General features: G+C 43.1%; 1 protein-coding gene across 1 annotated transcript in view; it reads right to left on the minus strand.

Moving 5' to 3' along the window:
* Positions 1-10,790: 10,790 nt before the first annotated feature.
* Positions 10,791-27,009, minus strand: part of LOC104317675 (myosin-3) — a 28,377-nt gene continuing 12,158 nt past the window's right edge. The window contains exons 19-40 of the mRNA XM_009918597.2: positions 25,508-25,631; positions 25,280-25,416; positions 24,948-25,203; positions 24,527-24,769; positions 23,970-24,146; positions 23,746-23,891; positions 23,571-23,661; positions 22,804-23,193; positions 22,569-22,695; positions 18,305-18,423; positions 17,606-17,802; positions 17,214-17,397; positions 16,810-16,975; positions 16,031-16,155; positions 15,523-15,831; positions 15,233-15,436; positions 14,975-15,100; positions 13,451-13,621; positions 13,254-13,358; positions 13,082-13,177; positions 12,821-12,958; positions 10,791-10,970 (exon numbers count right to left, since the gene is read on the minus strand). Of these exons, the coding sequence (XP_009916899.2) occupies positions 10,947-10,970; positions 12,821-12,958; positions 13,082-13,177; positions 13,254-13,358; positions 13,451-13,621; positions 14,975-15,100; positions 15,233-15,436; positions 15,523-15,831; positions 16,031-16,155; positions 16,810-16,975; positions 17,214-17,397; positions 17,606-17,802; positions 18,305-18,423; positions 22,569-22,695; positions 22,804-23,193; positions 23,571-23,661; positions 23,746-23,891; positions 23,970-24,146; positions 24,527-24,769; positions 24,948-25,203; positions 25,280-25,416; positions 25,508-25,631 (3,655 nt within the window). The 3' untranslated portion in view covers positions 10,791-10,946. The remainder of the gene's footprint in view (positions 10,971-12,820; positions 12,959-13,081; positions 13,178-13,253; positions 13,359-13,450; positions 13,622-14,974; positions 15,101-15,232; positions 15,437-15,522; positions 15,832-16,030; positions 16,156-16,809; positions 16,976-17,213; positions 17,398-17,605; positions 17,803-18,304; positions 18,424-22,568; positions 22,696-22,803; positions 23,194-23,570; positions 23,662-23,745; positions 23,892-23,969; positions 24,147-24,526; positions 24,770-24,947; positions 25,204-25,279; positions 25,417-25,507; positions 25,632-27,009) is intronic.

A 27,009-nucleotide genomic window follows, 5' to 3' on the forward strand; every position in this document is an offset into this window, starting at 1 on the left:
CATGTTGGATGCTTGGTGAAAATCCAATTTCACTTTTTCCATACTATTTATAATATTATGTAAGCATATCATCTTCCCAATTTGTTGTTCCTTTCACAAAGTGAAAGATCATAGTCCGGACAGCTTGTCTTTCCAGTGCTCCCACCAATTTTGTCATCTTTCTCTGTACCCTTCCTAATTGCACAGGCCAAAACTTTAGATAACAGGTGGTTTGTGAGCCTGGTACAATGATTTCTGTTTTGTTCCCAGTTGATCCTGATAATTCCTGATACTCTGTTTGCCTTTTGTGGCCACCAGTGAGCACTGACTTGACATTTGGAGGCAACTAGTGACTATTTTGGTAGCCTTCCTATCTCCTAATCCTGGTCCTCCTTTCAGAGACTGAATTTCTGTAGGGCTCAGAGTCATTGTATGGGGAGAGAAGTTGATGTTTTGTTTCATCTGCATAAAAGGGTTTTATGACTGATTATACAGTCTGCCTTAGTGACTTTCAGCAAAATGACAGTGAGTGAGACTCAGGAGTGGCACAGCTCAGCTAACAGAGCAGTAGAGAGACAGGTAAAGCAGCAAACTTTTATTTGGGGGTGAGCAGCTCTTCACTGAGTATCAGAGTTGTGCTGTTACTCAGACTCCTTATGTCCCCAGCAACATCAGTGGAAGAGCTGGCCGAGGATGTGACATTCAGAATGCCCTTTCTATCACCCACCAAAGCAGCTGAGGAGCTCTTGTTACAGAGCAAGGGATTGGGGTGGGCAGGCTAAGACGCCTCCGGGTAAGACAAAGAAAAAAGAGAGCAAGTGGCAAAAGGGGGAGGGAAGGGGAGAAAAGGAAAATCAGGATTAGGTGCATAATATTAGCACTAGCAACAACTGTATCCTAAAAAAGAGAGCAATGAGGTGATATCTTCCTAGGCTGACACTCATCTGTGACAGATGCACAAATCCTACTTCTGGGCAGATTTCAGTGCTGTAAATGGAAATATACTGGTATGGAATTTGTATAAACCTGTTCACTTTAAGCATTAGGCCTTTCAAGGTTAAGACAGCCTACTGGATTACCGTAAGATTTTCTGAGTGCCAGAGTCACTGCAGTAAAGTTACCAACAGGATATGTAGCAGAATATTCTAGTGACATTTTCTGAACTAACTTTTTATGTTGCACAAAAGTTCCTTTTGCATCCTCAGGGAATTTGTCAACAGCCTCCTTATTTTATGCTGGCAGATAGATTTCCTGGTGGTCAGCCTAAACATTTCCTTAATTGCTCCCTGCATCCACCTGGGCACCTGGGAAGGATACAAGTCCCTGCTCCCTCTGAATGGCAAATCAGTTGTGTAAAGCAGAACAGCTCCAGCAGAAGACAATGACAGCAACATGCCACCAGATAGCCAACAGCCAGGGTATTTTACATCTCAATCCAGACCGTGGCCTGAGAAAATATATGCTAAATCTTCCACAGCTCAAGATGCAGTGCCAACTTCACTCCATCACTGCTTTGCTGAGCAACACAGGTATATGTTGCCTTCCTTCCAAATCAGTCCCTCAGGTCCCTCAAAGTGTCTGTTGCTCCCTGAGAAGTGCCTCCAGGTGGACAGTATCTTGCAGGGTGCCTCGTAGGGTCTCACAGCAGACTCATCCCATGATCCCACACTTCTGTCTGCTTCTTACATTAGCTAAGATTGGACTTTACGTCTCTGGGCTCTGATCCCAAAGCCTTCATGTGTGCTGCACTGCATTTCTCCCAACAGTACTGTGCTGACATCGGGGCTGTGCTGCTGGCAAGGGGGTGGGGGTGGGGAGAGGCAGGGCCTGTAAGACCACAGTCACGAGACCCTAACAGCAAGGCTCAGATGATTCCTTCTCTCCTGGGGCTCCTGATTCAATTGTTGAATTTGACTTTACTGACAAAGAGTTTCTGAAGTTGAATGTTTTCAACCATTTGCTCTACTATTATTGGAACATTGCATTTGAGCTCAGGAGATCCCTGGCCATCCATATGGGACAGCAGCTCCATATGAGCCCATCAGCTGCATCTATTTTAAACTTTCTCTCAGAGATGTTCGTTTATGGCTACTATGGACTAATGTTTTTCTCAAGACCTTTGCACAAGCCCTTATCAGGTGACAGGCAGCCTTACTCCACAGATAGAGTGTCAATGCAAAATGACCCTCATTCTCCATAAAGCAGTGAGCAATTAATCTTCCTCACATCAGTGTCCCACTTTGATCCTGATAATCCAGCAGGCTTTGTAGCAGTAGCTGTCAGTGGGGATTTTTTTCCCAGCCTCTGCTCCTCCTGCATGCATCCTCCCCCAGCTCAGAACGACTAAGTTGTTCCTTTCCCCATTACCCCCTCCTCTCAGGATGGGCAGGGGTGGCTAGCACCACTCAGAGATGCTTAGCTTCTGCTCCCATCTCCTCTTCCACTTCTAGGTTCATTGGTTGTTTTCTTGGAAGATTCTTAAAAAAAACATATGCATGGGTGGTAGCCACAGGCTGGGCACACAGAGTGACAAATTAGGTCCCTGTGGGGTGGGCCACAGCAGCAGTTCAAAACTTGGGCCACTCTGCACCATCCCTATCCACTTACCCCCTGCCAGAGAGAACAGCAGCTCCTGGGGTTGGTGGACCCCAAGCCGGGCTGCCTTCCCTGCCTGGGGAGCAGGCTGGGGATCTGAGGTCTGGCCATGTTTGGGGGCTTCCACAGCACCGTGTGTGGGCATGAGTGATGGGCCATGTGCAGTAGTAATGAAACAACATACCTCTTTAAATACAGATTAAATACAGTAAATTACTTCTTCATAACTAAAATTCAGCTTTACAAAGCTGTCTTGAGGTGGGCTATGAGTTAGATCGTCATTTGCAGATTATCATTGTAGTGTTCCGCAGCAGTTTCCCCTCACATTTCTCCTGACCTTTCTTCCCCAAACCTGATGCTGAGTTGCCATTTCTTCCGCCCCCACATCCTCTACCATCTTATCATTTATCCCTTTTCCTCACACACATCCATCTCACTTTCCTCTTCCGAGGCTCCTCCCTGCACTCCCCAGCACAATTTCAACCGACCTCAGCACGGTGGTTACTTTTACTTCCAACCTCTCTCACTTACCAGCTTACTAATTTTTTCTGCAACAAGAGTCACATGAAGGCGAGTTCAGCTGCTCACATCACACTTAACGCACTGGGGCCCCAACTCTGTACTTGATCTGAACATGTTCATGGGATGCTCCTGCTCCACTTGGCTGAGAGAAGGGACATGGCTTTCTGCAATGCTGCTGGTCCTGGAGCAAGCTTGGAGCAAGCCCTGCCTCTGCATTCCTCACCAGGGAAGGGATTTATGGATTGGGGCCTCTTGCTGATCAGCAAAAAATGGGTTTTCAGACCCACAGCCATTGTTTTCATTTGCTGCTTTACAAGAGAAGTGATGCCCCCACCTACGCCACACTGAGCCCCAGCTGACCTCTGGAAGTACCTGGGCAGCTGCTCTGTTCTCCCGTGGGACAGCACGTCCCAGGAGGGCATGGCGAGCACCCAGGCGCTGGGCTGGCACAGCATCATTGCACGGACTTCAGAGGGGCCACTCTTGATTTATACTCTTACCAGGGATGGCACACTTGGGCCTGCTTCTTATTTTTAACATTTAACCTGAGAAAGGAGCTGTGCCAGAGCAAGTCTCTCTGGGGTAAGAATAGCATCTGCCGTCTTAGGACACAACACAGTTGTCCAGCTCCTACATGGCAGCACGTTGTGCCGAGATTTAGAAGGCAACCTACCCGCCGAGGAATGTCTTCGAGTGCTATTAGTGGAAGCATATCATCTGCGCAAGCAGGCATGACCCCGTGCCAGAGTCTTGCAAGAGCGGGACTATTTTGAGCTTTTGACAGTGAGGATGAAGGGAGACAAATGACAGGCTGATCCTCCTGTTATGGGCAACCTCCAAAGCTCTCTGAGGCCTTGTCTCCTCCTCTGGGAATGACTCTTGTGAAGGCTGATGGGCGATTTGGTGGGACCTCAGAGCCCAGGAGGTGGGGGCCAGGAGGGAGCTATGAATTTGCCAGGGACACGAGGCCAGGCCTCAGTCGCATCAGCACTGCCCAGCCGTGCTTATGGCAAGTCCTGCCTGAGGGTGTGCACCTGTCCCTGAGCTTAGGGCACACATCTGCCTGCTTTATTTTCAACCATATGAAAGCTAGAGAGATACGAGAGGGTGTGTAACTGCATGCAAGTGAAACACAAATCCTTTGCAGCCATGAAGGTATTCACCTCTTACTACCTGAAGCTCTCTATCTCTGAGTGGTTCTCTGGCATCATGGATGTTTGAGAGGCCCTTTTTCCTCTTCCCAGCCATCATAAATCCCCTCCCTGACTTATTCCCATCTTTTTAACATCCTCTTTCTTGTTCTAGTACAGATTTCTTTCATTCCAATTTATTTTTATGTCTCATTTATTTTTTATTTCTGTTTCATTTTCATTGCTTTGTGAAAACCAGATCTGCAAATTAAGCTCTCTGGGGAAAAAAACCCCACTCTCCCAGAGAAGTTTTCCAGCTGGATCAACTGACCAAGCCAGTCTCCCTCAGGACTCCACATTCAGCTGGACCAACACACAGCAGCAATGTTAGCAGGCAGGAACAAATGGTCAGGGGATTGAATGCATATTAGGTAGCTTATAAAAGTGCTGCCACTAAATGCAATCCCACACCTTTAGGGGATGGATCTGATGCTAGCTCTTGAAGAAGGCCCCTTGGCACAGTCCCAGCCTTCTGAGCTGTTCTCAGGCATGTCCAGCACTCCTGCAGATGAAGCCCCAGTTGGTTCAGCTGGCAGACCAGAGGCACAACTATTCATTCATGGGCAAGTTATTTTTCCAGCAGCCTAATAAGTTTGACTCCTCCTACAACCCCCAGCAGTCTGGCTTTGCCAGGCACCCCTACACTAGTTGGGCATCTCCCTGTGTCTATCACAAGACAGTACAACTGGGTGTGGGCAGTATGAACAGCTCCTCCATGGCTGCTCACATAAAGATCAGGCTGGAGATAAAGAGAAAGGCTTTACCCCCACATCTTCATGCAATGTGATGAGGCTCAGGTTCCTACAGAGCAGCCTTGCCAGGTGGAGGCTCAACCAGGATCTTAAAACTTTCTCCCTGGTGTGGCACGCTGTGTGATGGGGATGTTGGACAGGGCTGCATGCTCCTCTGAGGCTCTCCAGCAGTGGAGCGCTCCCATTCGTGCTGCCTTGAACCATCACGGCTCAGCATGGGCTAAGCTTCCTTGCAGTAACTCAAGCTATGAAGTTTTGTGACCATGGCCATGCATTTCTTTCAATTTGTTTTATTCTTATTGCATAAAATTGGGAGTATACGAAGCGGACCACAGGCTTTCCACAGAGCTGCATTGCTACCAGCAGGCCATGAGCCCAGTTCTGTAGTCGTGCTGTCAGGATCCTCAACTCCAAACTAGCCAGACCGATCTACACGCATGGCATTTTATGCCAATATGGGCACCGTGGTCACCAGATACAGTCAGCCTGGGGACTCAAGACTGCCAGGTGGGAAAGCCAGGCTCCTCCACTTGCCATTCAGCCAGCCTCATCGTGAGTCAGAGCCAAAGCATTAAACCAAAAGAAAGTGAATTCCCCTTTTTGAAATGGGAGAGAGCTCCACTGCCAGCAGAAAGGAGCTGGTGGGGTGAGGGTAGTGATTATTATGCTAAAGCCACATCCCTGCAGAGCCCCATTCCCTATGGACTGCTGGGGCTGCTGTGCTCTGCCCACTGTGCTTCAGCAGGTATGAAGGAGCTTCAGAAGACCAGGGACTGTGTAGCTGGGGCAACAGCAATCAGCAAACTTAGTACCAAAAGCGGGAAAAGGGCTGGGAGCCTTACATGACATATCCAAGCTGATGCCTGGATACTCTGGAATGATTAATGACAGTTCCCTCATTAAGGTTGCTAGACTTTCCTAGCAGTTAATAATTTCCCATTGGTTTGCACAGCTACTCCTGAGCAAATTACAGCTGTTTTTCTACATGTTTACAAAGTAGATGATTGTATTGTGCAGCCAGTCATTTGCCACTGTGGGCTAGGCTCAGTGACATGAACTAAGAGCAAAGCAGGACTTTGGATTGCATCCTGACGCACAGCAGTGTGCAGTGAGCTGCTGAGAACAAGATGCAGGCAGTCTCCTGGGAAAGTGCTGATTCCAGGCAGCAGGAGCTGAAACAGAAGTCATCCCTTGGGAGATCAAAAGAGCAACACATCCAGATCTGTCCCAACTGGTGTGTAAAACTAATATTCAATTCTGATTCCCCAAAATCACAGGCCCATAACAGTGGATGGAGGCCCCTCTTGAAAGGATCGTGATGTGGGGACAGTTTGGGGGGAAACTAATGGCTAGACTGACTGAGAAGGTTTATCAAAGTTCCAGGTTTCTTAGACAAGCTGAAGATCTTGCAGCTCATCAACTCAGTATTTCATGAGGTTATTTTTTGGGCAGAGTGGTAGGAAAGCTTGGCCCACTGCATAACAATCATTATCAAACACTCCTAACGAAATGTAAAAACCCATTTGTAACTAGGGCAGTAGTTTACAGACCTCTGGAGAACAAGGTGAGAGGAGAAATTGGTAACCCCAAACCCTGCTCAACCTAGCAATAGTTCTGTTTAACTCTACCAGGAATCTGAGGGCAATAGTTAATTATCTGAGCAAAACACCTGTACTGGTGTTTGCAGATGATCTGCTTCCCACGTCTTGGGACAGAATGAACAACTTGACTGATGACAGAAGAGTTGGTCTGCAAGCTCTCTGGTTTGAGGACACAAGCAAGGAAGTTGCCACAGGCTTTACAGCACCTTGGCTGTACACTTACATGACATATCCAAGCTGATGCCTGGATACTCTGGTATGATTACAGCACTCATTCTTGATGAACAGTTGTGAAGGTTTCAGAATAGGAATCAAAGCACTGAACATGATTGTCCCAGTGGGTTGAGAGAAGTATCTGGGTATGAGGGTGGATTCATAGTTTGGACCATCAAAATGAGATCTCATTTCCAAACTAGACTTGTAGATTAAACCCACTCAGAAGCTGAAAATGCTGAATGTGTTCACTGTTCCAAAAATCCCCATCTACTTAAAACTGCATTTCATATATGAAAGACAGTACACTCACTTTTGGGGATACCAGTATGTGGCAGTAAGGGGCCTCCATATCTCCAGATGTTGAAGGATAACTCTGACTGTTTTGTGCAAGATGTATTTTATATTTATCAATTTAACAAGTAAGGCTGTAATCAGAAAGGCACACAGTTGGCATTCTTAGGATAAGGACACCCTGGAACAATTAGGCCTTGATGCTTTAAGGATGCTTTTTGTGCATTGCCAACTTGGCAAGGTCCATCAGAGAGAAAAGAAACATTAAGGATAATTGGACCTAAGAAATGTAGGATGTGACTGACAGAAAGAAACATCCTGCTCCAGAAGGTGCCAAAGGCTGGATGATTGCCAAAGAAGCATGAACTGGGGGACAGGTAAAGGTGGCAGGGGGAGATCACGACATCCAACTCAATTCCAGGCTGGAAGAACTTGCAACCCCACACCTGCAAGCAGCATGCATGCTAATCTACATAGCAAGTCAGGCTAATTTGAATATAACTGACCAATAGTAAACAAAATGATAACTACTAACTAATGAATGTAAATTTAGGTGGGTTTTTACTAATCAGGTACAGAATAAATATATTGTTTTTCTTTGGTGTGTTGTGCTAGCTTTGTGGAATTACTACCTAGCACCCACCTTCATGCAAATATGAAATAATGTCTCTCCTGAGTGTGTGATTATTGGCTCATTGCACACCGGGAAACAAATATGCTTTTCGGACAACACACATGCATGTATAAGTTTTCTGTATTCAGTAACAAAAGGTGGGAATTGATGGACTTACAGCCTCATTCCCTTGTACAAATGTGATGCTTGCACAGACTTGCTAGCATAGAAACATGGCAACTCATCAGAGTTTCCTGGAGTGTGGATTTGAGAAAGGACACAAGAAGATGTGGCTGAATGCAGGAGATAAAAATGAGACACCCAACTTCCATGATCTCACCTGCAATCCTGTAATACCCCAGCTAGTAAAGGATGCCAAGGAAATTGTGAGTAACCAAGAGACCTTCTACCCCAATATCAGATGCTTTGAATCTTGCAACTGAAAAAAAAAAAAAAGTTCACAAGTTCTTTGGCAGCCACATACAGGAAGAAACAATGGGCAGGGTCCTGTGAGCCCCATCCTAGACACAGGCTAAAGACCTCGACCACACTGAGCTGGTGTTTCTGAATAACAGAAGGGGCCAGACAGCAGGGAGAACTATCAGTGACAAGAGAAACATCTGTGCTAGAAAATACATTGCTATCAGCTTTTGCTAGAACACATGAAAGATCAGACACTTTCTAAAGTGTGTGTACATTGTGTTTCCACTGTGGGCCAGAGGGGAGTGCTGGAGGGGTGGGAGGGGGTTTGGACCCAATGACCTCTAGAGATCACTTCCAACCTCAACCATTCTGTAATATGTGGAAAAAAGAGAAATGTTAGAGGCCTTCGATCTCCTGGAGTCCAAGCAATGATAGATTGACTGCTCTGTTAGTTGGCTTTGCTGTGCTCTGCAGGTATGACAATGTCTTTGCCAACCTGGGAAGCCATGTCACACCACCTTGTTGAGGATTTCTTGGCTGGGCAAAGGCATGTGAGCAATCAAGCCGTTAGGTGGGAACGAAGCATAAGTTTACAAAGCGCTGAAGCGGACAAGGATGCTGTGTCCTTGTACGCTGGGAAAAAGGAAGATAAGAGGAGCCTGACAAACAACTCCTGGATGCCGAAGAATGAGATAAGTAACTGCTGAACGCCTCGTGAAGAAGCTTGCACAGCCAATAGAGAATAAGATAGTGCCGCGTGAAACAGGGTATTGTACCAATTAGAGCATTGTATAAGGCGCGTGGACAAGTCAGTCTTGTATAAATGTCAAGACGTCTGAACAGTAAAGGAGCAAGATGTTAACTCATATTGAGTGTGATTCTTGACTACGGCCGTTCTTCCCGACACCACCTTAGTTTCTGTAGTGGTTCCTAGGTGGTACTTCTGGCACTGAACTCTCCAGGTTTTTGCTCTCAAACTGAGATACCATCTATAGTTCATGCAGCCTGAACTAGGGATGTGAATGTCCAGGTTATCTGATGCAAGAAGTGATGTACTTAATAGGCTGCAACAGGGGACTGTTCATTTGGACAAGGTTGTGTTCAGCAGTGGGTCCCATCTATAGCACAGCTCTACCTCCCTTTCTGCACACTGAAGTACAAATCCCAGGTCAGGTGGGCCAGATGTGTCTGGCAGATAGGATCTCAGTGCAAAGGGGTACGGTGCAGTGCTGCAAATGAGTAAAACTGTTGACCTGTGTGAAGGCAGCCAAGCGATTAAGGCTCCTGATTATTTTGTGGTAATGGAAGAAACAGGTCTGCCATCCAACAGGAGCAGCCCATACGTAGGTAATGTTGGACTGGCTAGGATTAGGCAGAGACATTGACCATGATGGTAGAGCCATCCTGACTCTTTGCCAAGGAGCATGAGTGCACTGGATGAGGAGGAATGGAAAAAATAATTGGGGGTGTAATAGGGAGCCGTGGTGAAACCTTCAAAGGTGTCATGGGAGAGACAGGTATCTGCTAGTTTTATTAAACTCTTTGTAGTTGAAAACTGAGAAACAGGTGATGCCCATCACTTTATTAGACAGGAGTGACAGAACATCTTGGGTATCTCCTCTCCCATCCTTGTTACTGACAGCAGAAGCAGACCAGACTACTTCCTGAGTGCTGGTGTGGCTATGTCCTGGAGCCAGGTAAAGCAAGATCCATTTGGATATACCTTTCCTAGGCACACAGACATGAAGCAGTCAGCTGGAACTTCCCAACAGTGTTAGCATCCTATTTGACCCAGCGTCTAGTGCTGTGCACAAATTAATTCATCTTCTCAGAGCACTGGGATGTCTGCACAAAGATGTTCCATTCACTCTCTAGCCCTCACTGTGCTTGCCAGGTATGTCTCCTCAGCAGTCTTCACCACTGCCAAAGTATCTGGGTTTTCTCACTACCTGAGATCCTGCATTTTCAACTACACCACACATACACCACAAAGTAGCTGAACAAGTATTACTTTTTGGGAAACCCCAAGCAGAATTATGGTGCCCACTGCTACTGGGGAGATAGGCTTCAAGCAGCTACTCAGATTTTGCTGTTAACATTACATACCATTTGATAACTATTTCCAGTGTAACAAGTATGTAAGACACCTAAGTTCAAGTTTTCAACTGCTCAGAGCTGCAACACTGGATAGCTCAGAAGTGGGCTAACTTTCTGAAGTGTGGTTTGACAAAAAGGAGATTAGAAATACTTGATTTGCCATGCACACAGGTGGCTGTGGGCTCACAGGCTGGACCAGTCTTGTTCTGCCATGCAAAGATACAGCAGTGAAACTAAGCATGACTGCTGTAATTTGTTCACATTGCATGTTTGACATACCACATCTGCTCGTACAGTAGTTTATTCTCAGCTTCATTTAACAAGGTCATGGTATCTACCTTCAAGCAGCAGCTATGGAGGAAGCCTGTCAAACACCTAGATTTTAAGGCCAGGACAAAATTGCTCAAACATGGTGATAGCAGCATTAAGACTTGAACCCACAGTTTTGACTATGCTTACCTTAGAAAGAAAATTACTCTCATCTGAACATCAACATTCAGAGCACCTGAAGTTGCAGATATCTACTTTATTGACACTGGTACAGCAGCAGAGTGACAGAAAATGTTTGTCTCTATGAATGGAAGATTACTTCCTACCAGTGCAGCTCTACTGCAAATCCACAGCTGGAAAGATACTTTCTGTAAGTTCTGGTTATCCCAGAGGAAGCTCATTTTTCACTTCCTATCACCACCTGGAAAGGAGAGGCTTTGTTTAGTCCACACATGTCAAGATGAATCTTTCAGTCCCTAAAATCATCTGTCTCAATGCACCATCCAGCTAGGATGTGCAAGTGGAGCCCAGGTCAATGTAGCCGTGTCTGTAACCCTTAAGACCACACATCATCAAATGTCACACTGTCGGACTGATGGGTTGAAATGGAGAAACGTATCTGTTGGCTTTTCTGAAGTGCTACTTTACTGTTGCAGTGCTTAAACAATCTCCACACCCATCCTTGGGGACAAGGAGTATCCTAGCATTTCCAAAAGTGAATGGAAAGCATGGAAGGGAGTTAAAGGATGATCTATTAAAAGATTTAGGCATTGCAATGCTTAATTTTTAGGCCTCCCAGAGCAGAATCCAGAACTCATGCCAGGTGCTCAGCCTCCATATATACTGCACAGGATCAGGCACCTCAAAGCAGGATCTGCAACTATAGCATATTGCAGAGAAAGTTGCCCATCGTCAGTATGTTCAACCTGCCTTTACCTGGGGATACTGAACAGGAGAGATCTGAAATCTTGCCTCCGTCTGGGCTTTCAATTCAATTAGAGATTCAGCATTCCCTCTACAAGGTAATCTCATATCTAGACGCTTTGCTTAGGAACCTGGACTCAGCCTTCCAAGAGCTTCCCCTGGGGTCTTGGCAAGATACCCTGACAAGCACTAAGGAGTCAAAGCCTTTTTATTGGAGCATGGCATTAAGTGACTCACTGAAAGTTATACACCACCCTCTGGCAAAAATCAACATTATCTATCAAGTCTCAGGCCACAGCCTTCAGAAGAAAGCATGATCTCCATAGCGTCTCTTCTAGAATTGAAATGCTGTATGAGCAAGAGGATGCTGTGGGTAAGCAAAAGGCAGCCTGGAGCCAAGGTTCTCCATTTCCTGGATACATGCTCTAGGCACCAGTAATTTTTCCAAAACGTAGACTGAGGGTATTTTACCTCCAACCATGGAGCTAGACTAGTGCAGTCGAAAGATGTTACATCTGCTCAGATGACACTAGGAAAAATAGGCTCTAGATCTTGTACCAAACAGTCTTGGGTTGGAGATAGACAACTGCCCAGGAAGTTCAGCTAAGGACACAGTCCTGCTGCATATTTCTCAATCAGAACGTTAGTTCTGCCTAAGGCTCACAGGAAGGTTGTTTCAGGAATGTTCAGAGTTAAGTTGGCTCTCATTACTTTCACTTTATGACGCAGTTTCTTAAATCTGAAACTAATGTGATGAAACTAGCCAAAATGCTCATGCTCGGCACCAGAGCCTGAAATGCCAGAGTCATAAAATCATAGTATCACAGAACAGTTTGAGCTGGAAAGGGCCTTCAAAGATCATCTAGTCCAAAACCCCTTCCAGGGACAGGGACATCTCTCACTAGATTAGGTTGCTCCAAGCCCCATCCAGCCTGACCTTGAATACTGCCAATGATGGGGTATCCACAACTTCTCTGGGCAAATTGTTCCAGTGTCTCACCACCTTCATCATAAAATAGTTCTTCCTTATGTCTAACCTAAACCTACCCTCTTTCAGCTTAAAACTGTTGCCCCTTGTCCTGTCACTACAGGCCCTGGTAAAAAGTCTTTCTCTGTCTTTCTTATGAGCTCCTTTTATATATTGAAAGGCCAGAATAAGGTCTCTGTGGAGCCTTCTCTTCTCCAGGCTAAACCCCAACCCTCTCAGCCTTTCTTCAAAGTCCCTTCCTTCCAGAGCTGTCCTTTCTTAATGGTGGCTATAGCCACCAGCAAGGCACAAATCTACTGCCTGAGTTGCTTGAGCAAACAGTACAAATTGCACACCTGCCTCCTGCAATAAAGGCTTACCTTTGTAGAAGGGACTTCTCGGGTTTTAGCTCTGAGCTTGTTTACTTGACTCTCAGCAATATCTGCCCTTTCCTCAGCCTCTTCTAGCTTATGCTGTGCTTTTCTGAATTTGGAGAGATTAGTATTGGCTTGTTCATCCTGAAATGGCAAAACAAAAGGAACTAAAAACCATCTGGCAACATGCTGGAGCACAGAGCCAACTTTTAAACTGACAATCCTAGAAAATGGCAAATAAGTATTCGCTTCAGTTTAGTGACTCACAGCTTCCTCAGCTTGTCTTTTGTAGGATTTGATTTTCATCTGCAGTTTATCTACCAGATCTTGTAACCTCATCATGTTCTTCCTGTGTTCTTCATTCTGTGGAAAGGGAATGTGCAATTATACATCCTTGGGAGACAAAACATCAGGAGAATTGCTTTCTATTTATACCCACCTGGAAAGTAAGCTCTTTGACACGTCGTTCATGTTTGCGGATGATTTTCATAGCCTCTGCAGATTGTTTCCGTTCTTCTTCCAGCTCAGCTTCTAACTCTCGGATCTGGTTAATCAATCAACAATTGACTTGAGGCCTCGCACGTGGCTCAGAGAAGAAAGGTATCTTTGACACCCATGTTCAGTGCTGGTACCCACCCTGGCCTCCAGCTTCAAAAGTTGTTTCTTCCCTCCCTTCAGTGCCAACTGCTCAGCCTCATCCAGACGGTGCTGCAGGTTCTTCACTGTCTGGTCCAGGTTCTTCTTCATCCTCTCCAGGTGGGCACTGGTGTCCTGCTCCTTCTTCAGCTCTTCTGCCATCATGGCTGCCTTGGAAGGGAGATGACACAAGAAACTGAAAGAATGTGAAAGAACAGTGCAGGCTGTGTACCATCTGAGGATTTATTCCTGGTTCCTGCTGACCATTCCTGCCACCGCATTTCCTGCTTTGTTTTTTTTCTGTGACATAACAGTGGCAGAAACATGGTAGGAAATAGTAGGAAAAAGGACGGGAAAACATCTGCCTTGCTGCACACGTGGAGCTTAGAACGACAGAAAGGATAAATGCTCTATCCCACTGTATGGTCATTACAGTGACCTTCATTGACACCCAGGAGCCATGGGGTACAGCAGGAGCCACAGCAAACTTGGGAGTAGGGCATGGCACAGCTGGAAGGCTTCTCTGCATAACACACGTGGAGTGTGATGGAGTCTGCATGCTGTGCCTTAGTGCATGCGCTGTTATTGCCACCATAGCCTGGATGGCTAGTGTTACAAGGCAGAAAATAGCTTAAAATAATCTATGCTATTTAAGACAAAACTAAGATATATTTTGCTCTCAAACATTTGATTCCTATACAGTCAAATTAAGCATTTTGGTGAATTATTGAGTGACATATTACTTACAAATAATGTAAAATTCAACAAATTGCTTTGGCAGCAAAATACCTGAAAAGTCTAAATTGAAAAATGTGAGAATAAAATAATAACATTAGAAATTATATATATCTATATAAATATATATGTGTGTGTATAATTCATTGTAATGCTCTATTTCTGTTTTATTCAAACAGAATACAAATGATCTAATTTTTATTTTTATTTTTTTCCTTTTCATGAGCAACTGGAGAAGTTTTCCTTTATTTTAACTCCAAATAATGTTTTTAAGTGTTAAGATTTTGTTTTGGTCCCATGCATCAAAAATTATTAGCAGGTTAGGTCCCACAATACACCAGCCCTATCACCTGGCTGAGCTTCACTGGCCTTGCACAGGAGGATATAGCACCAATTTTGAATGGAAATTCATAATTCTCATTTGAAAAGTTCTTAAATAGGATTTTGAAAAGATACATATTTAAATACATTAGACACTTTACTGGTTTCAATACTGCAGGATTTTTTTGTGGTTTACATTTTCATGCAGCACAGAAGAAAGTTATTTGTTTTAGACTGACTAAATGTGGGTTTAGTTCATTATTATGTCAACAGCCCCAGTAAATCATCTGTCAGCAAGACAAGTTCCATGTTGCTCTAATCCTCCCCTGGCACATAGCCTCTTCAACCAGGCCCACAGACTGATTCTTTGTCCAACTTGTGACAAGAGTATTTACAGTAACTCCCAGCAGCAATGCCATTGGGAAGCCCTGAAAATTTGAAAAAAAACCACCACAGTAATATCCTCACATCTGTGATTGCCTTCTTTGCTCTTTCTTCAGCATTTTTTGCTTCATTAGTAATATCTTCCATCTCAGTTTGGATTTGCGCCATATCACTTTCAAGCTTCTTCTTTGTATTAAAAAGGCTGGTGTTCTATGAAGGAGAAAAAGAGAAGCTTTGAGTGTCTCTTTGGTCTCTTACACATAGAGACCAAGAATTACTATTCATTCTTACTCTGTGAATCTCTGGACCCAAAAATATGTCTGTCTTAGCAAAGCAAACTACCTGGGTATGGAGAAGCTGCATATGTTCAGTGGCATCCAGAAGCTCCTGCTCAGCCACTTTTCTCGACCTCTCTGTCTGCTCCAGGGCTGCCCGTAGCTCCTCAACTTCAGCCTGCAACAGGTTTGCTCTGCGCTCCACCATGGCCACCTGCTCCTTCAGGTCCTCCTGTGTCCTGAGAGCATCATCCAAGTGCAGCTGTGTGTCCTAAATATGAAGAGCCAATTTTTGTCCTAATGAATTTCTCAGGTACTGTGCTTAAAAATAAATCAACCAGAAAGGTAAACCAAGACCTTGAGAACTCCTTGGATGCTGTGCAGGTGTTTCTGTGCCTCGGCAGCCTGGCGGTTTGCATGGCTCAGCTGGACCTCCATTTCATTCAGGTCTCCCTCCATCTTCTTCTTCAGACTTAAGGATTCACTTCTGCTCCTGATCTCAGCTTCTAAAACACCCTGCATTGTCTCCACAGTCCTTTGATGGTTCTTTTTTAACTGGCTGATCTCCTCATCTTTCTCAGCAATCTTTCTGTTGATTTCTGATTTAATCTGAGTCAGTTCTCGGTTGACACCAAGGATTTTGACCTCTTCATGCTCAAGAGCTGCCTTTAAAAGAAAAAGGGAAAAAACAAACCCAAAAGTAACATTTCAGAGAACATAATCATTGTGATGTTACTCAGTGACTTCACACAACTTCCTGAAGTTTGTGGCAATCAAACTTGCACACAGCCACTGCCCAGGAGAGAGAATAGAAAGCTGTTCAGGCTGCTCTCTACTTCTTCAAGTAATATTTAAACTAACTCACCTCTGCCTCTTCCAGAGCTAACCGCAACTCAGATTTTTCTACTTCAGCTTGCTTTTTGGCTTTCTCAAGGTCTCTGATCATTTTGCCATTTTCAGTAATTTGTTCAGTCAGATCAGCTATTTCCTCTGTGAGATAAGAATGACATCAGCCTGTGGTAGCCAGAGAAGTTGAACTCTATACTTTGTGACTGTGTTCAACACCTCTTTTGTATACCTGCCTATATACATATGTATACACATACGTACATGGTACACAGTTGTATATGTGTATGTATATGTATGTACAGATAAAAACAGATACAGCCAACTCATGCAGGATGACATAAACACAAGGGTATTGGTGTGGTTTCATAGCCCTCCTTACAGACAGCCTGGAAGATACCTGCATGTGTTTATGTCTCTGGATAGGCCATCAGGATAACACTACAGGTCTTGTCATTGTATGTTCACAGTGCATCTGTAAAATTCACTTTCATAAACTGTACAGCCTCTTGAGGGCACCACCTTTATCTGGGAGTGGCACCTAAATGCCCTTGATCTTATGTCTCTGCAGCAGATAATGGAGAGCCAGGAGATTTGCTTTATTAGCTTAGTCACTTAGTCACACTTGCTTGACAGCTTTTGGTGAGACATTTATATTCTCCATTAAAATGGAAAGAACAGTAATGACAGAGTCCTGTAACTTAGTGTACTTCCTGCAGACACAAGCATGCCTGTAGAGCATGCCTTGTTGTGGTAGGACTGTGAACAGCTAATAGAAAACCAGAGCCAAACACTTACGCTTGAGAGTCTTGTTTTCCCGTTTGACTGTTTCAAGCTGATCTAAGGTTTCCTCACAGGCATTTTTCACTTTGAAAAGCTCTGTGTTCAGCAAGCGCGATTCTTTAGAGAGACCTTCCCGCTCCAGCTGGCTCTCCTCATACTTTCCCTTCCATTCTGCCACAACCTGAAAGACATCATGTTTCATTTCCTGCTAGTACTGAAAATGTTAAATTTTTTTGTGGCTATTTTCTGCACTAGATAAATACCTCAGTCTCCGAAAACATGACAAATTCCTATTGGCACGCTCTAAAGGATCTTATAACTATTAGACTCAACTTGATTTCAGTATTGACTTAAGTAGGGAGTATTAGTTTGGCCTTCTAGGAAGGCTAGACTTAAAAGATACTGTGCTCACTTATCACCTTATCGAAATTCTGCTGTTTCTTGTCAAGGGCAGCTGCCAATGTGTTTGCTCTCTCTACATCCACTGTCAGATCCTCCAACTCCCCCTGCAACTTCAACTTCATCTTCTCCAAGGAGGCACACTTTGAATTCACACTCTCTGCCTGCTGCCCTGCTTCCTGGAGATGCCGAGAAAGCTTTTTCCTTAAGGAATATAAATAAAATAAGCATATAATTCAAAAAATCAGTGTATTATGTACATAATTTAGTAAGTACAATATCAGATGTCATTTTTTTAATTAAGTGTATATGCAAACCCCAATAAAATCATTTAGGTCAGGCTACTAAAAGTAGGTCTATGTTCTGCACAATGTAGATAACATCTGGACAGTTCATCTCATGTATCACGTACTTGGCCTCCTCCAGCTCCTCCGTGCGCTGAATAGCATCCATCTCATATTTGGTTCTCCACTGGGCCACTTCACTGTTGGCCTTGGACAGGGCACGCTGCAGCTCACTCTTGGCTTCCTGCTCCTCCTCATATTGTTCCCGGAGCAAGTCACAGTCACGGCGTGCTGACTGCAAGGCATGGGCCAGGGCATTCTTGGCCTAAAAATTACCCATAATATCATGTATTTATGTTATCTGTGATCAGCAGGTGACCCCATGATCTTGCACACTAAAAATATGGTCACTGCAGAATGGGCAGAAGACAAAAAGCCAGAGGTTTATAGGTGTTCAGGCAGCTATCTTCAGCTGCAACCTACTTTTCTCAGCTCTACCACTAGAAAAGACCAAGACTGATGTTTTCACCTTGGCACATGCTGTAGCTTTTCTTTCCTGGGACTACAGAAGCAAAAGAACTCACATAGACCATGGCATTAAAGTTAAAAAACGTGAAAAAATTCACCAAAATTGAAACCACTTTTAATGTGTCAAAGACCTCCTTAGCAAAGCATTTAAACACAGTGCTCACTGTACACATCCTGCCCAGTAGTAATTTTATTGTGTTAGACTGTAGGCAACAATACTTACAAACTTCCAAAAGTGTTCTTTAAATGAACTGAGGCCCTAATACATTTTGAAGCACATGCTTAGTAGTTAACACTACCTTGATCTCTTCCTCTAGCTGCCTTTTCAGTTCTTCTATTTGCTGTGTAATTGCCTGCTTGCTTCTGGACAGTTGCAATATTATGGTTTCTTTCTCTTCGAGCTGATGGCTTAGTGCACCTGTGACAAGAAAAGACAAGTTTCCAGTACTGTCCAGATTAAGCATCCTGAAAACATTCATATATAAATAACAATCAGTAGCAGACAAGTCGAATCACACAATGTTGTTTATCTTATCAGTTGTTACCTTTATGGATATACTTTTACCATTCTTATTTTACCATCCTCATCGCATATATTTTTTTACCATGTCATCTTTACTCTTAGTGTAATGCAGGGTTTAGTAATGAAATTATGAGACAGATATAAGTCTCCTGCAACACTTACCTATTCTATCTCCTTCGACGTTATTCCTAGTCTGCTTTAATCATGAGTTTTACTGTTCATTCAGACTTCCACATACACATGCTTAAACCACAATTCTCTCAGCTTTAACTACTTAAGCACATAGTACTTAGTTTCTCTACCGTTTCAAACCCTCGTTTCTCTTTCTTTTCTTATTATCCCTTCTAAATTTTTTCTATACTGACTTCCTTTTTTAAAAGAACATTAGGGAAACTGGCAATCCTGTCTCTAGGCCTAGATGTTTCCCTTTAAGTTGTATCACTCTTTCTAGCTTATTCTGTGTTTTCTTCCCATTCCTTTTCACTGCATCTTCTACTAAACACTTCAATACTCTCCACCGCTTTGCACAGGTTTAGTCAATTTGTTCTGCTTTCCTACCCTTGTTATCAATGTTTACTTGACCTCTCCTTTCTTTATTCACCTGCTCTGGAAACCTCTTCTCTGCGCTGCATCTGCTGTGTTACTGTAAGTCTCTGGTCATGCATGGCCCACATAGGGAACTTTCCTCTTTTTCCCTTTTCTTTCATTTCTCCTAAACCCACTTCATAATACTTAGTAATATTCTGTACTATCTCCACAACTGATTCCAGGTAGGTTTCCCTACTTTTTTCCACACAGGCATTTGCAATATATAGTGCAGTGTGTTTGGGCACCCAGTGCTACAAGGAACCTGATTCATCACTGCTGCTGCCAGAGGACCAGAGCTACCTGTGCTCCATCAGGACTGGGTGACTGGCACATTGTATTTTGTCCTGCCCATATTTAAGCAACTCCCCATCATCTCCCAACTTCTGGATTAATATTAGTGCTGCCAATGCCATTTTTGCCTTACCTATCTGTTGGACAATTTGACTTAAGGCAGTCATCAGGGAGGCCATAGAATGATCCCTTGGTGCATTACGTTTAACCTGGCTAAGAGCTGGTGTAGCACAAAGGCTACTCAGTTTACTTATTTCATTCCTACTTTACTAAATGTATGCAGCAGATTCTAAAAGTGCTACAGTCCAACCCACAACTGTACTTTCTTTCAGTGGCCAAAGATCTGCAGCTGTCTTACATCCTCTGGTGTCATTTCTTTTAATGTAACAAGACTAGTTTGATCTGCAGTACCTCTCTGTCATGGGATGGTGGTAATAGTCATTGTATATGCTGCTATTACCACCTCCTCTTCTTTTTTCCATTCATATGTATTATCCCAATAAGTGTTTTCTCCTGACTCCCTGTCCTGGTTTCAGCTGGTATAGAGTTAATTTTCTTAGTAGCTGGTACAGTGTGTTTTGGATTTAGTGTGGGAATAACGTTGATAACACACTGATGTTTTAGCTGTTGCTAAGTAGCACTTAATCCTAAATTAAGGATTTTTCAGTTTCCCATGGCCTGCCAGCAAGCAGGTGCACAAGAAGCTGGGAGGGACCATGGCCAGGACAGCTGACCCAAACTAGCCAAAGGGATATTCCATACCATAGAACTGCTCAGTATATAAACTGGGGGGAGTTGGCCAGAAGGGGCAGATTGCTGCTCAGGCATCAGTCAGCAGGTGGTGAGCAATTACATTGTGCATCACTTGTCTTTTCTTGGGGTTTTTTTTGTTATATTTCTTTTCATTACTATTATTATTATTGTTGTTGTTGTTGTTAGTATTATATTTTATTTTACTTTAGTTATTAAATTGTTCTTATCTCAACCCATGAGTTTTACTTTTTTTTTTTCCAATTCTCCCCATCCCACTGGGATGGGGAAGGAAGTGAGCAAGTGGCTGTGTGGTGCTTACTTGCTGGCTGGGGTAAAACAAAACACTCCCATTCTAATTCTTCATCACTTTCTGCAGATCAGCAGCTCTTTTTCATTTTTGTGTCCCAATCTGCTTTTTTGCAAGCATCTAATTTTAGTTTCACATTTTTTATGATCAGGTCCCTTTGGAGCTCTCCCTTGCTCTGGGGTGAACTATTGCACAGTATATTTTAATTATTCAAAATGCTTCTGTTGTTTTTCTTTTTCTAAATTCACCTGATTCTCTAATTCCAATTGTATCCCTCGTTACATTTTTGAGCCACTAGATGATACTCTTTTTCTAGAAACAAATTTGCTTTAGAAAATTTGCTTAGTTGTTTCTTTTAAAACACAATTTTCATGCTGAAGCAGTATGATTTTATGCTGTCACACTGACACAAAATGCTTTAGCAGCTTCCTGTAATTGGTCCTGTGATACAAGAGGTATATCCTAAATTTTCACTTCATAAGGTTTACAATAACTGGAAAACATTTATTCTACATCACCCTGTGTCCTGTGGGCTGAAGTAACACCTCTCTCCCTTCTTGGAGAGGTGCCTATAGCCCATGCTGTCATCTCTAGTATTCTTGAGTCTTCTTGTAGCCCTCCAATATTGTCTTTTTCAGACTTTTCCTGAGCCATTTTAGATTTTTTCTCAAGCTTTCAATTTCATTCTAAGATTCCCCTTGAGCACTATGCACGATGACATTACAACAAACTGGTCAGATTTATAGAAAGATTTTGCAAGCATGATCACTTCAAAAAGATCATTCAGAAGAAGAAAGAATTTGGTTATGGTCTTTGTGTGCCCACATGACATTCTCCATCAAAAGGTATTGTAAATTCATTTTTCTTTGATAAGGGATAGAGATGGGGGAGTCACAGATCACAACCAATATTTGTTTAAACACCTTCTATTAATTAAGTTGCTATAGTTATTAGCCTTGAGCTGTTATTAATGCCAGGCAACTCTGAACACAGCACATTCACATATGTCTTCACAGCTCACTCATACACACATTCACCCGTATCTCCCTAGCAGGAGCAACACCTGGAAGGCCAACCCCAGTTCTCTGCTCAGAAGCAGAGGATAAAACTGACAGGCCAGTGCTTGGTCAGAAAGACCCTCAGGGGCACCTGTTTTCATCAGGTGGTATGTATAATCAATCCTGTAGTCTTTGCATATGGCAGCCACCACCCTCTTGGATGTGGTTGGTCCCAGTTATACAACCCATTGTTGATGTTGGTGTTTGCCAAAAGCCTTGGGCTGATTTGGCAGGTCTTGGTGTTCTGAGTTTCGCAGTTCTTGTGGGTTCATCAGGACCACTAGCCTCCAGAGATTACCAGATTTTGGGAGACTTTCACATGCTATGCCCTCTGTGGTCTGCTGTTTCCTTGTAACTATATCTCCATCCATGCACAGATGTGCCTATAGAGCTCGTTCCCATAAATTCATATAAATTCACATAAAAAGGGTTTTCATGGCAGGTGTAGCCCTATGGCTCAGCTGCTAGAACAGTATATGCCAGCACTCCCTGATCTACTATTGTGTAAAATTGTATTGTGTAAAATCCCTAAAATTCAGAAGGTTAGTTTAAGCCAATTCAGTGGCATTTTAATTTGAGATGTCTTGTAGTCAACCAGACCAAGGAGCATTCACACTCATCACTCACACCGTTCCAAGAAGTCTGCGTGGGAGCAGTAACAAGCTTCATGAAGGTAGCACACACACAGTGAACATGTGCAGTCTTGGAGGAGAAAGCGCAGTTCTAACGGGTTGCTCAAATCATTTGAGACTGCCCCAAATTCCCAGTCCCCCTGCATGGAATAAGTGAGCCGTGTCACATCATTCTGGAAATTATTTACCCAAGCAAATAATTTTTGCAATTGGCATATGAACTTCAAAGTGTCACTCAGGAACTCATTTCGTTTGATTTATTCTAATGTTGTCTGTGCCCATACCAATGAGTCTGGAAGTAGAATACACACCTTGGGAACAATTAGGTCTCACTCATGGTACACATTAGAGGTTCTCTCAGCTACTGAAGGGAAAAAATATCCCCTCAGCAGATCTTTGTGCCTTCCTTACCGGACTCTGTCTGGAGCTGGGCTTTTTGTATCACCATCTCATTCATATTTCTCTGGTTTTCCTCACATTTGGCTTTCATATCTCTCATCTGGTCTTCCAGGGTATGGTACATTTTTTCCAGATTAGCCTGAAAGACAGTAAGAAAGTGGAATCTGTGTACGTGTGTTTGTATTGCATTGAATTCTCACCAGACAGGAATATTGCCAATTCAAGTATTTCACTTATAAAGAAACACCTTGGACTTAGTAATGGCCTCTGTACTACTGGCCAAGTCATCAATCTCCATCTTCAGCTCACTCTTCTCCTTCTCCAGCTTCTGCTTCACTCGCTGCAGGTTGTCGATCTGCTCCCCAAGCTCAGCTGTGCTGTCCGCGTGCTTCTTCCGCAGGGCGGCAGCTGTGGCTTCGTGCTGCAGCGTGGCCTCTTCGAGGTCACGGCGCATCTTCTGAAATTCTGCCTCACGCTTCTTGTTAAGTTCGTTTTGAGCAGTGGTGGCTCCTCCAGCCTCTTCAAGTCTTTCACTGATTTCCTCAAGTTCATTAGTCAGCTCATCACAATGCTTCTCTGCTTTTGCCCGCATCGCTTTCTCACTCATAGTCTCCTCTTCCAGCTCTGCAACACGGGCCTATATAATGAGGAAATAGCACATCAGGAATTAAGGGAACAGATAATTCAATGCTTAGGTTAACATGTAACTGTCATAGTAGAATACCAAGCCCATTGTTTCGGAGACTATAAATAAAACAAAGTCCCTTTGAATTTTACTGTTTTGCCATTGTAGGCGAAGGCTTACCAACAGAAAAAGACCTATGGATCAACTCATACTAACTTTAGCTCACAGCTTTCTGTTGTGTGGAGAAAATTATTGCAATGTAACAAGGTAATTACTGTGACTGGGTCAGAGATTTTATCAGTTACCAACTGCGGTCAAGCATTATTCAATGCTACTACAGTTTAAACAAGCAAACAGTAATGATGAAGTAATTACATAAAGTCTCTTGCCTGTAATTCTCTGATCTTCTTCTGCAATCGAATACCTGAACTCTGCTGTTCCTCAATTTTATTTTGCATCTGGTTAAATTCAAAGTCTTTCCTGTGAAGGAAATGTTCTTTTAATAAAAAGAAAATATGTCCAGTTAAAAACAAATAATAAATGTCACTAATTTTTTTCTCATACTTCCTTAATTTTTCATCTAAATGTTGTTTATCATTCTCCAGATCCAATATGGTTTCCTGGGCAAGTTTCAAGTCTTCCTCAAGCTTTCTCTTTGCTCGTTCAAGATCCATACAAACTTTTCTTTCCTGTTCTAAAGATCCTTCAACCTGTAACAAGCATATATAAAGATGACCGATGGAACAACTGAAGAATCTGCCCCTTCTCCTTGTGTCCAACATGCTCACATGGTTCACTTGTTGCTCCAGCTTGATCCTAGCTTTGGTGAGGGTATTAACTTTTTCCTCCTCAATTTGCAGGTCATCCAGTGCCTGCTGGTGGGCTTCTTGCAGGGCCGCCTTCTCCTTGACTAACTTCACAATAGTCTCATCCAAACCTGTCATTTCTTCAGTTAGATTTTTAACCTATTATAAGGCAAAATACTTGAAGGTCACTAATAATTTTGGCTTTTATATAGGCTAGTGATCACACAAAGGCAATAAACTCGTTGCTAGACTACCAAAGAGACTTAATTAGTTGCATTATATGGTTAAACTATATAATCTCTCTGCTTATATATCAACCCTTCTGAAGTCACAAAGCAATTCTGAACTTTCATTTTAATGCATTTTTGTATGCTTATGGGTTGATTTTCCTGCACAATGGAGGTGATCAAATTTAACACCAGGCCCATAGATTTCCTTATACAACACTGTGTTACTGTTCAAGTTGACTGCACCTTTACATCCTATATATAGACAGAGCAACTATTATTAAACATGAAATTAGCAGAAATAAAAAGTACCTTGTTTTCTGTGGCATGCTTTTCCTTTTCAGCCTTAGCCAGTGTTAACTCAAGGTCATCAATATCTTTCTTCATCTCAGAGCATTCATCCTCCAGTTTCCTCTTTCTGGCTGCCAGATCAGCATTTATCTCCTCTTCATCCTCCAGCTTTTCCATTACCTCCTTTATTCTTGCTTCCAGCTGGAATTTTGTTTTGATCAGCTGGTCACATCTTTCTTCAGCATCAGCCAAATTTTCATTTTCCTTTTTACAGAAAACAGAAGCGTGTTTCATTGTCACACATTGTCTGACACTTGCAGAAATCACCTGCTCATTATGCAATTGGAACACGAAATAACAGAATTTCCATTCAGCCCTTTTCTGAACACTCAGGCAAAACTGATGTAATCTGAGGAGCCAAAAATGGTTTAAAATTACGTACAGTTTGTACTTGCAGCTGCAGGTCCTTCTTCTCTTGCACCAGAGTCACCATTTTTTCTTCCAGGTCTTTCCTCTTGGTTTCTGATTTAGCCAGTTCTTCTTTCATTCTCTCAAAGTCTTCCTTCATCATGGCCATTTCTTTCTCAGTTTCCACACTTTTTAAGAGGGGTTTTATCTTGAAGTACAACTTCATCCAGGGCCAGTGCTTGACGTTCATGAATGCACGGATGTTGTACTGGAGGCAGAAGATGGACTCCCTGAAATCAAAGTGATTCAACAGTACTGTGAAAAAAGCACATCTTTGAGAAACCAGACCTCACAGAAGACACACACCTTCGGTCTAACATTCTTTTCAATTCAAGTCTCCTCAGGTATCCCCTGCATAAAGCCTGTGTCTGTGTGATCAGTTGTCCTAAGCAATCATCTCGCATCTCCTCCAGGACACCTAGCAAACCTGCCTTGAAGAACACCTGCAATCAAAGAACAGAGATCAGTCCTTGCTTGGCTCATATTTTAATGCAATGAATGATTTGTCATTGTGTGGAAAAATTAAATGTTTACCTTAGTGTGTCCAAATTTGTACTGAGTATGATCTATCTCAATGGAAGACAGCAACTTTTCACATGCCTTCTTACTGTCAATAAACTGTCCTTCTGGAATGACACCAACATTCAGAAGGCGGTATCTGGTTAAATAAAGGAAAAAAGCTTAACCATCGGTATCATTTTAGTGCACAGGATGCTACAAGAACAGCTGTCACTTTGAAGATACAGAGGAAGGCTGAGTCTGACTCACAACTCCAGCCTTAAATAGCAAACTAGTAAGAAGCAGGTCTGTTCAGTAGGTTCCCAGCATGTGTTACAGCCCTCACTGAGACTGAGGGCATGGACAGTCTGTTATCTGGACTTGAGAGACTCTGCTTATCTGTGTCACACTCATTTACACTAATCTAGGGGGCCAGCTCACTGGCTTAGCTGTAAATTAAAAAAATGAATGGATTTTAAGAATAGACGGACTGCTGCAATTATCTAATCTGACCTCCTGTATAACACAGGCACACAGTCCTCCCAGTGCCTTGTTCATCCAGCCCCCATCTTGTGATTAATCTAGTTCTTTTTTTTTAAAAAAAAAAAAAAAAAAGAAATTTCAATCTTATTTGAATCCTTCAAACCTTGAGAGTGTCCCAGGTAAGCTATTCAACCTCACTGTAGGAAAGGTATACTTCATTTCTACCTTGACAACATACTTTTTCAGGTCCCACCCTTGGACTCTTGCTTTAAGTCTGTCTTTTAGATGACAGGTTTCTGCGAATTCAGAAATCTTTACACCTGTAAGTTCTCTACACCACAAACAAACCATCTGTTAACATACAGTTTCATGAGTTAACTAGTTTGATTTAAATCTCTCACTGCACTTGAGTTCATGTTTATCCTGCAGCTCTTTTCTGAACCATATTCAGCTTCTTGCATTCCTCTTTAAGTATGTAAACCAGAATTAGACATAGAGTCTAGCAACGGACTTCCTAATCCTACGCTGAAAGATTATTCCACCCCCTATTCTTTTCAGCATGCCTCTCTTTACCCATACACAAATCTGCCCACCCACATCACTGCCTTGGGAAGTCTTCTTCAGTTAGTGCCCAAAATGCCACTTCTGCCCTTTTCAATGTCCCTGCTCTCCAGGATACCCTGTTCAGTGCTGTAAGTGTGGTGTACTTCCTTTGTTCTTAGAGATCTAACCTTACATTTGCCTTTTTTCAAATACAACAAGCAGATGAACCCAGCTGGGTTGCCCTAAATTTAGCAACCCTTTATAAATGTCTTATTTGCATGGCAAATTTTTTGGTTGTGGGTTTTTTTATCTATAAATTAATGTAGCTAAGGTGCTGTAGAAATGTTAACATATAGAATGTTAGCCCCATACAAAATGAGAGTGCAATGTGGAACTCATTTAGGTGTCCTACTGAAGTCTGTTTTGTTAATGTAGCTACATTTGCCAGTCAAGCTTCTAATTTCACCAAAAAAGTAGTATCAGGTTTAACACAATTTCCTTTCAGTAAAATC

The sequence above is a fragment of the Haliaeetus albicilla genome, chromosome 12 (genome assembly GCF_947461875.1).
Source record: "Haliaeetus albicilla chromosome 12, bHalAlb1.1, whole genome shotgun sequence".
NCBI lineage: Eukaryota > Metazoa > Chordata > Aves > Accipitriformes > Accipitridae > Haliaeetus > Haliaeetus albicilla.